Source organism: Balaenoptera acutorostrata, chromosome 11 (assembly GCF_949987535.1).
Source record: "Balaenoptera acutorostrata chromosome 11, mBalAcu1.1, whole genome shotgun sequence".
Lineage (NCBI taxonomy): Eukaryota > Metazoa > Chordata > Mammalia > Artiodactyla > Balaenopteridae > Balaenoptera > Balaenoptera acutorostrata.
In genome coordinates this window covers 229367-241537 of record NC_080074.1, presented here as the reverse complement: position 1 = coordinate 241537, position 12171 = coordinate 229367, and the positions used below count along the sequence as shown (strand labels likewise).

At 58.7% G+C, this 12171-nt stretch overlaps 1 protein-coding gene across 7 annotated transcripts; it reads right to left on the bottom strand.

The window, feature by feature from the left end:
• Window positions 1–5689: 5689 nt before the first annotated feature.
• Window positions 5690–11344, bottom strand: ARSA (arylsulfatase A). 7 transcript variants are annotated; one of them, XR_009009795.1, is made up of 10 exons: window positions 11176–11344; window positions 10522–10774; window positions 10075–10315; window positions 9776–9994; window positions 9523–9692; window positions 9075–9199; window positions 8855–8982; window positions 8507–8609; window positions 6116–8411; window positions 5690–5977 (listed from the first exon to the last, which is right to left on the bottom strand). XR_009009795.1 is itself a non-coding variant. In XM_007189276.2 (9 exons), the coding sequence occupies exons 2-9, from the start codon at window positions 10737–10739 to the stop codon at window positions 8092–8094; spliced, it is 1524 nt and encodes a 507-aa protein (XP_007189338.2). In that variant the 5' UTR covers window positions 10740–10774; window positions 11176–11344; the 3' UTR covers window positions 5690–8091. The 7 variants fall into 7 exon arrangements, 4 of the variants coding, with proteins under 4 accessions (XP_007189338.2, XP_057413460.1, XP_057413463.1 ...); XR_009009797.1 differs by having other exon boundaries at window positions 5690–6271; window positions 6659–8411; XR_009009796.1 differs by having other exon boundaries at window positions 5690–6235; window positions 6659–8411.
• Window positions 11345–12171: the final 827 nt, after the last annotated feature.

Here is a 12171-nt window from a genome sequence, read left to right as displayed (position 1 = left end):
TAGAAGTCACACACCTCTACTCAAATTAAGGGCAACCAGCAAACAGAGAACATAGTCACGGGTTAGGAATCAGTAAATGACCACCCTTCAGCCTTTGGGTAGCCCCGCTGCAGGCCAGGGCCCCCGACCCTGCAAGAAGACCGACCCAGCAGAACATCTACGAGAAAACTTTCCTACTAATTACAGTTGAACGAGGCAGAGAACCCCTGGACGCGCACCTCTGCCCCGAGCCTGGGGGCGTGGCTCTCAGTTCCCCGTGGCTGCACCCCCGCCTGCTGTTCCCTTCACTCTGTCAGGTGGGAGTTCGACCCCCCATCTCAGGGAAGGCTCCATTTGCCCGGCCCCCACTCTGCCCCTGTTGGGCTCAGTCCCTCCCTCCAACTCATCTCCTCACATCTCTGTATCCATACCTTTCCCTTCCTGCGGTGGCCCTTTGGGACAGCAGCCAGACACGCTTGGGCGTCCTTCACCTGGAACAGCTTCCTGTCTGTAGGGCCCTTCCCACACCTGCCCACCTGCCTTCCACCTCTGGTCTCCTTTCCTGCACCTGCCCGGGCACCTTCCTTCCCCTCCCCAGCTGTTCCTTCTCGGGGCTGGTTCACGGTCTGCTCCGGCTCAGCTGCGCTCCAGACCCCGCCCTGGCTCTGTCCTGGGTCCCCTCACTGGCTTCGTCTCTCCCGCGGCCTCGGTGCCTTCCCCGTGCCGAGGGCCCCAGAGTCCTGCCCCCGGCAGACCGCGTGGTTCAGCTCTGTGCTGCGCATTAACTCGCCAACCCCAGCGCCCCCCAGGAGCGCTGCTTCTGCCAGTCACGGCCAGGTGCCTGGTGGAGTTCAGTAAACGCGGGACCCTAACCGGGGCCCTGAGGTGCAGAGACACGGAACTCCTGGTGGGAGCCACGGACACTTGGAACTGACGTGAGCCTCTTCCCCACGTGCCCCATTCCGTATTCTGTGCTTTATGTCTCTTGCAGTTGCCTGAGCAGGAGGCGTGGAGGCACCTAGACTGCCCCTGCTGTCGGCGTCACCCCCACCGCCCCAAGCCTGCCCCTTCGCCTCTCCGCCTCCGCCTGGATGCTTGTGCGTCAAGCAGCCTCCTCTAGGCTCCCACCTCCACCCGTGTCTGCAACCCACCAGCTCCTGCAACCAGAGCCGGCTGTTTAAACAGAAACCTGAGCAGGCCACTCGCCCTCTTAGCTCTGCCGTGGCTCTCTGTGCGACCTCAGCCTGCCCCCTCGCTGCCCCTCTCCAGCCCCTCTTGCCTCCACCCCGTTATTTCCACCCTCGACACTGAGCTTCCTGCGGGCCTGCACTGCCCTTCTCTGCATGCGGCTGGGTGACCTCCTATCCTCCTGGGCACAGGGGGGCCCTGGGCAGAGGCTGCCAACTGTGAGTCTGCTGATGCCCCCGTCCTCCCAGAGCCTGGCACACGTGCTGGGGGCCCTCAGAGCCCTGAGTGGTGTGTGAGTAAGCCCCCAGTGCCAGGACTCTGCCTTCTGGAAATCCAGCCAAGGAGAGCATCCTAAATGAAAAGCTTTGTATTGTACATGTTCTTGTTTAAAATGTTGAAAACATAAAAAACAGTCTAAATATTGACCAGTAGGGTTAACTGAATTAAGGTATATATACCTAATTGGAATAGTGGGCTGGTACGAAAAAAGTGTGCTTACAAACATTTAGTAATAATACAGAAATATTTGTTATGCTATTAAGGAAAAATAAATATGCAGAATCTACACTAGAAACTACACTGAAAAAGACTGAAAGAAAACACAAAGACTGCAGTCATTGTCGCCGGAGGTGGGGCTGACAGTTTCTCTTCCTTTTTTCTCTGCAATGAACATGTCTTAATTGTTTCAAGCATTATATGTTGCTGTTAGGGACCCCCGAATGCAAATAGAAACACCTACAGAAAACTAAAAATAAAAAAGTAAAGATAGGTTCATTAAATCCAAACATAGGGACTTCCCTGGTGGTCCAGTGGTAAAGAATCCACCTTACAATGCAGGGGACGTGGGTTTGATCCCTGGTCAGGGAACTAAGATCCCACATGCCGCAGGGCAACTAAGCCCGCGAGCCACAACTACTGAGCTCGTGCTCCTCAACTAGGGAGCCTGCGTGCCACAAAACACAGAAACCACACGCCCTGGAGCCTGCACGCCACAACTAGAGGGAGAAAAACCCGCACGCCACAACTAGAGAGAAGCCTGCACACGACAATGAAAGAGCCCACATGCCTCAGTGAAGATCCCGTGTGCCGCAACTAAGACCTGATGCAAAAAAAAAAAAAAAAAAAAGACCTGATGCAGCCAAAAATAAATAAATAATAAATTCATCTAAAAAAAGAACAAAAAAACCCCAAACATAAAAAGTTATTTTGGCCACGATGGAAATACCCATCTCATAGGATTCGGTGAGTTCAGCTGTCAGGCCAAGAGCAGGGCTCCAGTGAGTGTATCTTTTCAACTTAAAGAAGATTGCTAATATTTTGGTGTATTTTTTTTTCTGGTTTCCTTCCTATATATGAGTTTTATTTTATTTTGTTTGAGGCCAGAAAGAGATTGGGAGAGTCAAGGAATAATTTAGGGCAAAAAGATTAAGGCAAAGTAGCTAAGATCATTATAAAATAAAGAATGGTGGTCTCAGCTCAGATTCTAGTTATGAAATCGCTGACCAAGAGATTCATGATTTAAAATGTTTGAGTGGCAAGAAAAGGAGAAAAACATAATCATAGATTCAAAAATATAATCAATAAGGTAAAAAAAAATATGTACACCCTGGATTTTATATTCTGCATGTCAAGAGCACCCTTCTTTCTGGATGTCACTGGGAATGTTTCAACAGTGGTTCGTGTGATAGGTGGGACGCAGAGCATTCAGCTCTGAGAGAAATGCCCAGGAAGACAGTCTAATAAATCAGGGCATTTCTTGTGCTGCAGGAGGCCTGGAGGCTGGTGTGGCTTCTAGAAGGTGACATCGAGCACAGCAGGCTCCTTCCCTTGGTCCTGTGTCCTAAGTGTGTGGTCTTTGTCCTCATGACTGCCTGAGGGCTGCTGTATCTCTGGGCATTGTGCTCAGTCCCATGCAAGAGGACATACAAGGGCAGAGGGGCAGGCAGCTGGTTTTGTAAAAGCCCCACTGTGTGCTGTAGTGAGGAGAGGGCTCGAGTGACGTAGGGAGGGAGCAAAAGCCAGTGTAAGGCCCATCCTTAAGGCTGGGTGCCCTTCTGCGAAGCATAAAAGTTCTTCCCTGAACCATATACCCGAAGGATGGGAAGCAGGGACACTCACCTGCTGGCTCCTGGGACCCCTGGTTGAGGACCACCCCAGGAGCGTTCACCCCTTGCCCTTTAGAGCACCTCGTTTGTGGGCTGAGAGCAGAGGGGAGAAGCAAGCCCTCTTGGGACTGCCCAGCCAGTTGCAGCAAAGGTCAGAAGACACGCCCAGGCTGCTGACCCTTTAAAGCTGAGCAGCCATCCTGACATTCCCAAAAGAAGCACAGAGAGTAAAACCCACCCAGGGGGCTCCAGGTATCCCCCCCCCAACCCAGGGTGAGGGTGATGGGGAAGTAAATGGCACTCAAGAAGAGGGACTGTTAAGGAACTTTGCCTTGGTGCTGAGCAGAGCAACGGTACCAGGACCCCATCCCTGAGACAGCCGCCCTGAGATGGCCTCACCTGGTCTGCAGGTGTGGCGGGATGTGTGGAGGTGTGAGGTGCGTGTGGGACGGCAGTTGATGCACAGCATAGGGTCTCTCCCCAAATGTGCCCCCCACACCTGGCTCATGTTTTACAGAATTAGCATAAACCCAGCATACAGGCCCTGTCCCATGTCCTGGGTGCTGTCCTGTGGCAGCACCCACATAATCCAAAGTCAGTTGCACCGAGTACCACGCCCTCTCAGCTTCGCAGGGAGGAGGATAAAACAATGTAGCCCTAAAAGTTGCCTCAGCCATCATCTGGGTTGATGACACAAGGACAACTTTATTTTTGTTTCTTCTTTGTACAGATTTGGAGCAGACAAGAGCGGCCGGCCCCTGGCATCTACCTGACGGGGAGGGGCCTGGCCCCCCACACCCACACTCGGCAGCCCGCAGACGGACCGGAGCCCTGTAGAGCAGGAGCCCCTGTGCCCCGCCGGGGCGTCCTGCATGAGGTCACCGGGCGAGGAGCCTGACGGCCCGGTGAGGTGTCTGCAGCCTTGCTCTCCCCGCGGGGAGGGGGGTGGAGTCAGCAGCCTCAGCGCCGCCAGCCACCAGGACCTCGCCCCGTCCTTCCTCAGGGACCCCCCCGCCGCCCCCCCGTGAGGGACTGGACTGTCCTCACGGGAGGAAGTGTCTCAGGGCGGGTGACTTGTCAAGTCACGGGTGGCGAAGCAGAGGGAGAGAGTCATGCTGTTTAGTAGGGCACATGTCCCTGTGGCCACATGGCAGGGTGGGCACAGGTGGACCCCAGGGCTCTGCCCCAGTGTCTCCAGGAGGCAGTGGCCCATCCTCCACCGCAAGCACTCAGCACATTACACTGAACCTGTCTGTGGCAGCGCCGTCACCCTGGATGGCAGGGACCACGGCCCATTCCTGTCACCGCTGGCCCACATTTGCTGGGATGAGGAGGGTGGGTTAGTAATTGTTTTCTTCTGTGGCTGCAACCGACCTATAGACGCTGACTCTGGGTAACTTAGCCCAAAGGGAATTTATTGGGAGGGTGCTGGGGACTCCCGGGTGGAAAAGAAGGCACAAAAAGGGACCCTGCAGAGGGCCCCTGGGCAGCTCGGCCCGGGGTGTGGGGAGCTGCCGAGGAGGATGGAGGCCGTCATGCCTCTGCCCCCAGGGCTGCGCCCGCCTGAGGGGAGGTCTTCACACGAAGGAGCCAAGGAGCTGGGGGCACAAATAAACGCCCTCCTCCCTCTGTTACTGCCCTGCCTGCACCAGGCCTGGGGTCCAGGAGCTGGCAGGACTCTCCAGACATCCCGCAGGCAGTGTCCAGCCGTGACGAGGGTCAGGGTCGAGTCCAACACCCGCAGGTAAGATGCGGGGTTCACAGTCACGGTCACGGGGGCGGGAGGGGCGTGTCCGGGGTCTCTTCTTCCCTCCTGAGGGAAACCACAGCGCCCACAGCGCGGCGTTCTGTCCCTTCCAAACACAGGAGCGCCTTCCAGAGGGTGCTGGGCGCCCTGGGGAAGCCGCTCGGTGGGAGTGGATGGCCTTAGGCTCGCAGGAAAAGGGCTGCTTTTCAAATCAACAGCAGCAGAGGAGGGACATCGCAGACAGCATTTGTGGCTGTGAGCGTGTGTATGAATACGCGTGAGCGTGTGCATGTCTGTGTCAAGTATGCAGGCCCGTCTGCGGGCGCATGTGCACGAACGTGGGAGAGCACGTGCGCATACCGGTGCCTCTACAAAGAGGGTGCATCGCACTAAAGCAGCTAAAATGATGCGAAACAAGCTTTTCTGCTCTCAAAGCATCACAGTGAGACCACAAGTGGAGGGGGTGGGGGAGAACCTTGCGTTGAGAGGGTGGAGTGAACACCCGTCAGGTCTCAGCAGACGGGGAAGCAGCCCTAACTGGTTCAATCATTTCCCGCACCCCTGCCCCGCCCCGCAGTTGCACTTTTGTAGCACCAAGCACTCTCCCTTTGTGGTATTTACTACGGTTAAATTTTTTTCTTCCAGTTTTCTCGAGATACAGTTGACACAATCACGATTAGTACTTTATTTCTATTGAAGTGTAAAATATACATGGCATCATAAAGGGCACTCAAGCTACACACTCAAGTGTGTAGCTCGAGTGCATTATACGTTTCTGTGCACCACGTTTCCACCCCCCCCCCCACCCCCAGTCAAGACGGAGAACTTCTGTAGCACCTGACGGTTCCCGATCGTTGTTCCCAGGCAATACCCACACACCGAAACCTGGGAAGTTGAGTTTCTGTCACACTGAACTCCACTTGGTCTGAGTGCGCAGGGTTGATGTTCATCTCCTTCGCTAGACATTAAGCACCACAGGAGCAGGGGTGAGTGCCCTCTGTCGATTTGTGCCCCAGCCCCAAGCACAGCCCTGGGTGGTGAGTAAAGGTCCGTGGAACTAACGCCGTGATGCTCACCACCCAGCTGGGCAACAGACCTGGGCAAGGCGCCTGCAGGCGATGCCCGGGTGCTGGCATTCATTTATTCCTGCTGGAGTGTCTGATCTTTGGATGTGATACGGAGATTGTGCACCTGCTTCCATTCCTCTGTCCTCATCCTGAAACCAAGGCACCTCCAGGTGACTGCAGGCCCCCTGGAAGAGAAGCTGCAGGCTGCAGGGGGTGGGCATGCCCAGACCACACATGCACGTGGGCCCTCCTTATGTCAGCGCCAGTGGCTGAAGGGGCCCCCAAGGAAACCACTACCCTATGGGGGCAGCTCCAAGATACAGCAGGATGTGGGGCATGGTTAGTGCAGCCTCCAAACCAGACGAGAAGTGATGGGAGAGTCACATGGAGAACACAGACGGGGCCTCAGCACACGGTATCTGACACCACAGGCTCACTCAGGAGGACCCCTGCACACATACACATGCCCTCTACACGTCCCGTTCACACGTCATTCCAACAAGACTGCTTTCAGCTGCAAGTGATAGACAAGCCAGCAGCAGTGGCTTAAATAGGCTGGTTTATTTTCTTACATTGTGAGCTCTGGAGGTACATGGCTGGAGACACTCGTTTAGTGGCTGCACGATGTCTGGTCAGGGCCAGTGGTGCTGCAGCACCGTCCTCACCACCCCTGGAGCATGAGTGGTGCAGAAGACCCGGGGATTCCAGCAGACTGCCCCTGACCCTTCACTGACCAGGACCCTTGGTCACACGCCTCTCTTGGACCAATCACTGGATTGTGATTGGCTCAGACTGGCTACTACCTCCTGGGACTAGGAGAGCCTGTACCTCAGAGGTCACGGGGCCTCTGCCCACCAGTGAAAAAGTGAGGACCGTTAGTAGGAGGGGGATGGCTGTTTGGTCTACCATGAGGACAGGACACCCGCTCGGGGTCCTGAGCACCCAGACGGCACTCTTCTCACTCAACCAACGCTGAGGGAGCATGTGGGGTGTGACAGCCGCTCTAGGAGCACGTGGCCCTGAATCGGTACACACACAGGGGACCCCAGGAGGGCTACATGCCACCACGCAGATGCCAGCGGGTGGGCAGGCAGGGGGCCCCTTCTGCAGAGCAGGTGCCAGACAGAGTCAAGGATGAGCATCTTGCCCTGATGATGGGCAACCCGGCCAGCTGCCAGGGCTGACGGACGAGGGCTGTGGGGTGGGGCATGGTGGGCCACTCCAAGGAGTCTGGGTTCTATTCTGAGCATGATAGGAAGCCTGCGGTTTTGAACACAAATGGAGCCAAACCTGCTTGTTTTTAAGAGATCACTTTGCCGGGTGGGGAATGGCTCCCCTAGGGGCAGAGGCGAAGCCAGGAGACTGGAAATGTGTGTGCAGGTAGGAAACGCAGAGTTTTGGAAGGGGCATTGGGGGCCGAGGGGAAGTCTCTGGAGCTGCTGACGTGCCTTCCTCAGAGCTGGCAGGGCTCCCCAGCCCACTTCACCACGTAGACTGCAACTCCTCACCCTCCTCCAGACAGGTTTCTAACAGCCAGGGCGGTCCAGTTCCTGTGCTTCTTCCCCGGGGAAAACCTGGCTCTTATGGGCACTCTGCGTCTTCGGGGTCTGCTGTCCGCCATGCCCTCGCCCCCTCCTCACCCCGTCCTGGCACATAAAAGCACCTAGTATTGACCCCGTGAACAGGTGTGCCCACACTCACCACCACGCTTGTCTGCACTGACACAAGCAATCACCAGGGGGAGGCGGGCAGCTTCCGGAGCCAACCTCTCACTGGCCGGGTGACCTCAGACAAGTTGCTGGACCTCTCCACGCCTCAGGTTCCTCATTTGTAACGGGCAGAACAACACCTATCTCAGGGCTATCACAAGGATCATGTGAATTATCACACCTACAAGTGTCAGCTGGTGTTATTAGCATTCTCAGGTACACACCCACAGCACAGCAATGGACCATCACATGCCTGGGTGGGGCGAGGGGTGTGGGGCTGGCCTCCGCCTATGCTCTCAGGGCTGGAGCTCAGGGCAGTGGCAGCAGGATGGCCTGGGGGTGCAGCTGGGCTGACAGCAGACCTGCAGGGCAGGGTCCTCGCCCCGGGCTATCTGGCTGGGGCTGAAGGTCACGGCAGCATCAAACTGGGCCTTGAGCAGCTGAAGTTGCTTCAGCGCCTGCAGCGCCTCTGGGGCGACCTCAGCCACACCCCCCAGCAGGTTGTAGTTCTCACCAGGGTCCTCAGACAGGTCAAAGAGCAGCGGGGGCTCATGGGCAGTCAGCGGACTAGAGGCATGGCAGGCAGGGTCTGCAGTGGTGTCGCTGTGGACAGAGCCTGGGGAGGGGGGCAGCACATCTGTGCACAGGGCAAAGCGGGGTGTGGGCTCTGGGGCTACGAGGGGTGGGCAGGGCTGGGGGAGAGGAAGTTACCCTGGGTGAAGAAGTGTGCCTTGTACTTCCCGCTCCGCACAGCAAAGACCCCTCGGACCTCGTCTGGGTAGGCCGAGTAGAAGAAGAGGGTCTGCCGGGGGCTCTGGGGGCAAAGTCGGGGGTCTGCACATACCCAGAGCCTCAGCTCTGCGCTGGGCCCTGGATGCGCAGTGGCTCCCTGCCCACCTGAGAGCCCCAGGGGCGGCACCACCTGGGCGCTGCTCAGCAGAGGGTCTGCCTGGTCCCAGGGACTTCAGTTGCTGCCCATACGCACTCCCGGGGAGGGTAAGTTGTGGGGGGGCCGGGGGGGGTTGGGGGGAGCTGGGGTCATGAGGTCACGGGCCCTACCTTGCCTGTGCCCAGCAGCAGGGGGCTGAGGTCAACGCCATCCAAGGTGACATTGGGCAGTGGGGCCCCTGCCAGGGCTGCCAGGGTGGGCAGCAGGTCCAGGGAGCTGGCTAGCTCGTGGGTCACACCTGCGGGTAGAGGGCTGTACAGTCACGCCATTTGTGATCAGGGTTGGGGAGATGGGGCCAAGAGTCCAGGAGGAGAAGGCCTGAAGACTGACCGGGAGCAATGTGGCCTGGCCAGAAGGCCAAGGCAGGCTCTCGGACGCCCCCCTCGAAAGTGGTTCCCTTTCCGCATCGCAGGAGGCCAGAGCAGCCGCCGTGGGACATCCGCATGGTCTCAGGTCTGGAACGCACGAGAGGTTATCTGCGATGAGGAGCCCAGGGCCTCTGGCCTGCCCCAGTGAGCCCAGCCCCAGACTTCTGAGTTACACGTTTTGCCCAGAAACGGCCAGCATGTGCCTGTCCGCTCCCTGTCCTACCAAGACAAGCACCTCCATGTACTCGTGGCCCCCAGCCTCCCACACACATGCACCTGGTGTCACCACATATGGCCAGCATCTCCCGAGACCCCCTTATCCCACTACGTCCTCGGCCAGCAGTCAAGATGGGAAGACCCCAGGACCCTGTGAGGGATCGACCAGCGTCCTCTGCCCCCTGCCAGAGTACCCGTTGTCTGCAGTGAAGAAGACCAGTGTCTCTCCGAGCAGCCCCAGGTCCCCCACAGCCGTCATCAGGGCCCCCACAGCTGCATCCAGCTCCATCAGGGAGTCCCCAAACGGCCCTCGGCCGGAGCGCCCCGAAAAGCTCTGCCCACTGAACTGGGGATAGTGGGTGTGCTGGGGATGGAGACTGGAGTTAGCAGCAGGTAGGGGTCACGGGCAGCCCTGGGCTCGGGGGTGGGGGGGCCACGATCACTCACGTGGGAGGCGTAGTACAGGAAGAACGGGCGGCCCTGGCGCTGGGCATCAGCCATGAGGTCACGGGCGAAGGCCACGTAGCGGGCCTCAAGTCCAGGAAGCCAAGGGGGCTGAGCCTCCACCGATAGGTTGGCCAACAGAGGGACAGGGACCAGGCCCTGGTCACAGCCGCCATCGCAGGGGGTGGCCGGCGGGAAGCAGGTCAGGTTCTGGCAAGGGCCCTGGGGGAGCAGCTCCTTCAGAGGTCTGGGCTGTGGGCTGGGGCTGTAGGGTCAAGGGGAAGGACCCCTGTGGTTCCTACCTGGTCATGGGAGTATGGGATGCCCAGGAATCGATGGAAGCCATGGTGGGGGGGCAGAAAGGCCCCCTCAGGCCCCACCCCAAGGTGCCATTTGCCAGCTATCCCTGTGAGGTAGCCTCGGGCAGCCAGGACCTCAGCCAGGGTCACCTCCTCCAGGGGCAGGCCCCCTCGGGAGCTGGGCTCCAGAACGCCAGGGTACAGGCCCATCCGAACTGGGAGTCGGCCGGTCAGGAGGGCAGCCCTATTGGAAAAGTCACAGAGTCCGTGAGACAGAGCAAAAGTGATTGAGATGAACACAAGGAGAAGGGGAGAGAGAGGACAAAAACAAAGAGACGTGAACTTCTCCATAGAGAGATGGAGACCCTCTTCCTCCCTCTGCAACCCAGAGTGAATCTGGGAGGAACTGGATGGGCATTTGGGGTGAGCGCTCCCCGTCTCCTTGCTCACCGCGAGGGTGTGCACAGAGACACAGGCACGTAGAAGTCCGTGAACCGCAGACCCCCTGCGGCCAGCTGGTCCAGATTGGGGGTGGTGGAACTGGGGTGTCCATAGGAGCCCAGGTCCCCATAGCCCAGGTCATCAGCAAAGATCAGCACAATGTTAGGTGGGCTGGTAGCAGCCAGGCCAGCGGCCAAGGCCAGAGTGAGGGTCCACAGAGCCACCATGGCACACGGCACAGACAGGCCTGTAACAAGAGACCCTTGGGAGAGAAGGCAAACTGGTTCCAGAAAGCTCTATCCCAAAACCCCAGACCCAAGGCACTGCCCTCCCCTGATACCCCAGACGCAAGGCACTACCCTCCCCTGATACCCCAGACCCAGGCACTAACTTCTGATACCCCAGACCCAGGCACTAACTTCTGATACCCCAGACCCAGGCACTAACCTCTCCTGAGACCTCAGACCTAGGCACTACCCTCCCCTGAGACCCCAGACCCAAATACTCCCCCGACTGAGACAACTCCTTTCCTGAAGTCCCAGCGAACTCGGCACCCTGAGATCCTTGACCTCAACAGAACACAGGAGCCCGTAGCCTGGGATCTAACTCCCTGGAGACCCTCAAGGGCCAGGACACCTTTAGATTCTTAGGCGGAGATCTCACCCTCTTCACGTAAAGGTCCCGGCCCAGGCTCGTGATCAGGGGCAGAAGTCCCAGGACACTGACCCGCGGGGGCCCGCGAAGCGGGACGAAGGCAGTTCACGGCCGAGGAGGGGCGAACGCGGAACAGTGGGCAGCAGTGCCCTCTGCTGGCGCTTCCGCCTGGCCCGGCCCCGCCCCCGGCCCGCCCTGCGACCCGCCCTCTGACCCCGTGACTTCCGCGCGGCCCGCCCAGGGCCGGGGCTCAGGGCCGGGCAGGGGGCGCCAGGCCCAGCGGGTGTGGCGAGGCCTTCTCTGACCGGGGTTGGGGCGGGGTCGCGATCGGCGGCGGGGGGCCGGCCGGGGCGGCCTGGGCGGGGGGCGGCGCGGTCGTGCGCGCGCTCCGACCCGCTTTGCGCCCCGAGGCAGTTGGCGCCAGGTGCGGGGCGGCCGGGGAGGTGCTCGCAAGCGGGCTGCCGGCGTTCGCGCTCGGCGCGCGGTGTGTTGCTTAAGGGGCCTGAACCCGGAGAGTGTGGAACGAGCGAATCGAAACAAAAACCGTGGAGCCCGCGGGCTGCTGGCTTTTCCTTCAACACTCCTTTTGGTGTTTTTCTTGAAACAGGAGATCAAAATTTCTTCCCAACCCTTTCCCCTCCGTTCATGTGTGTGTCTGTTGTGTGTCAGGGTGTGTGTGTGTGTGTGTGATGTGTCTGTGTGTGTGATGTGCAGTGTGCGTGGTGGGGCGTGTGTGTGCTGTGTAGAGGGGCATCTGGGGTTTGCTCTGCGTCCGCGTTACACCAATGGGAAGGGCCCATCGAAAGCGGAGATGACGGTCCTGGCTCCATCACTGCACAGCTTTGGACGAATGACTTCACCTTTTTGGTCCGCAGTTTGTTTAGCTGTTTCAAAGTAAGAGAACGCCCCAGGGGATGGTTAGGTGGGTATCTTAGTGCAGCTGAACACCCCACGTAACTCCCCCAGAGCGCCTCCCCACAGCAGCTCCCCTAGGACATTCGTCGC

Bases quoted from the DNA above. Each gene is read 5' to 3' on its own strand.
- ARSA (XM_007189276.2), bottom strand. From the start codon at position 10,739: ATGGTGGCTCTGTGGACCCTCACTCTGGCCTTGGCCGCTGGCCTGGCT. The intron at 8,983-9,074 runs GTCAGTCTTCAG...CTCTACCCGCAG, and splicing joins GCCAGGCCACATTGCTCCCG to GTGTGACCCACGAGCTAGCC. The intron at 8,610-8,854 runs GTAGGGCCCGTG...CTTTGCCCCCAG, and splicing joins TGCTGCTGGGCACAGGCAAG to AGCCCCCGGCAGACCCTCTT.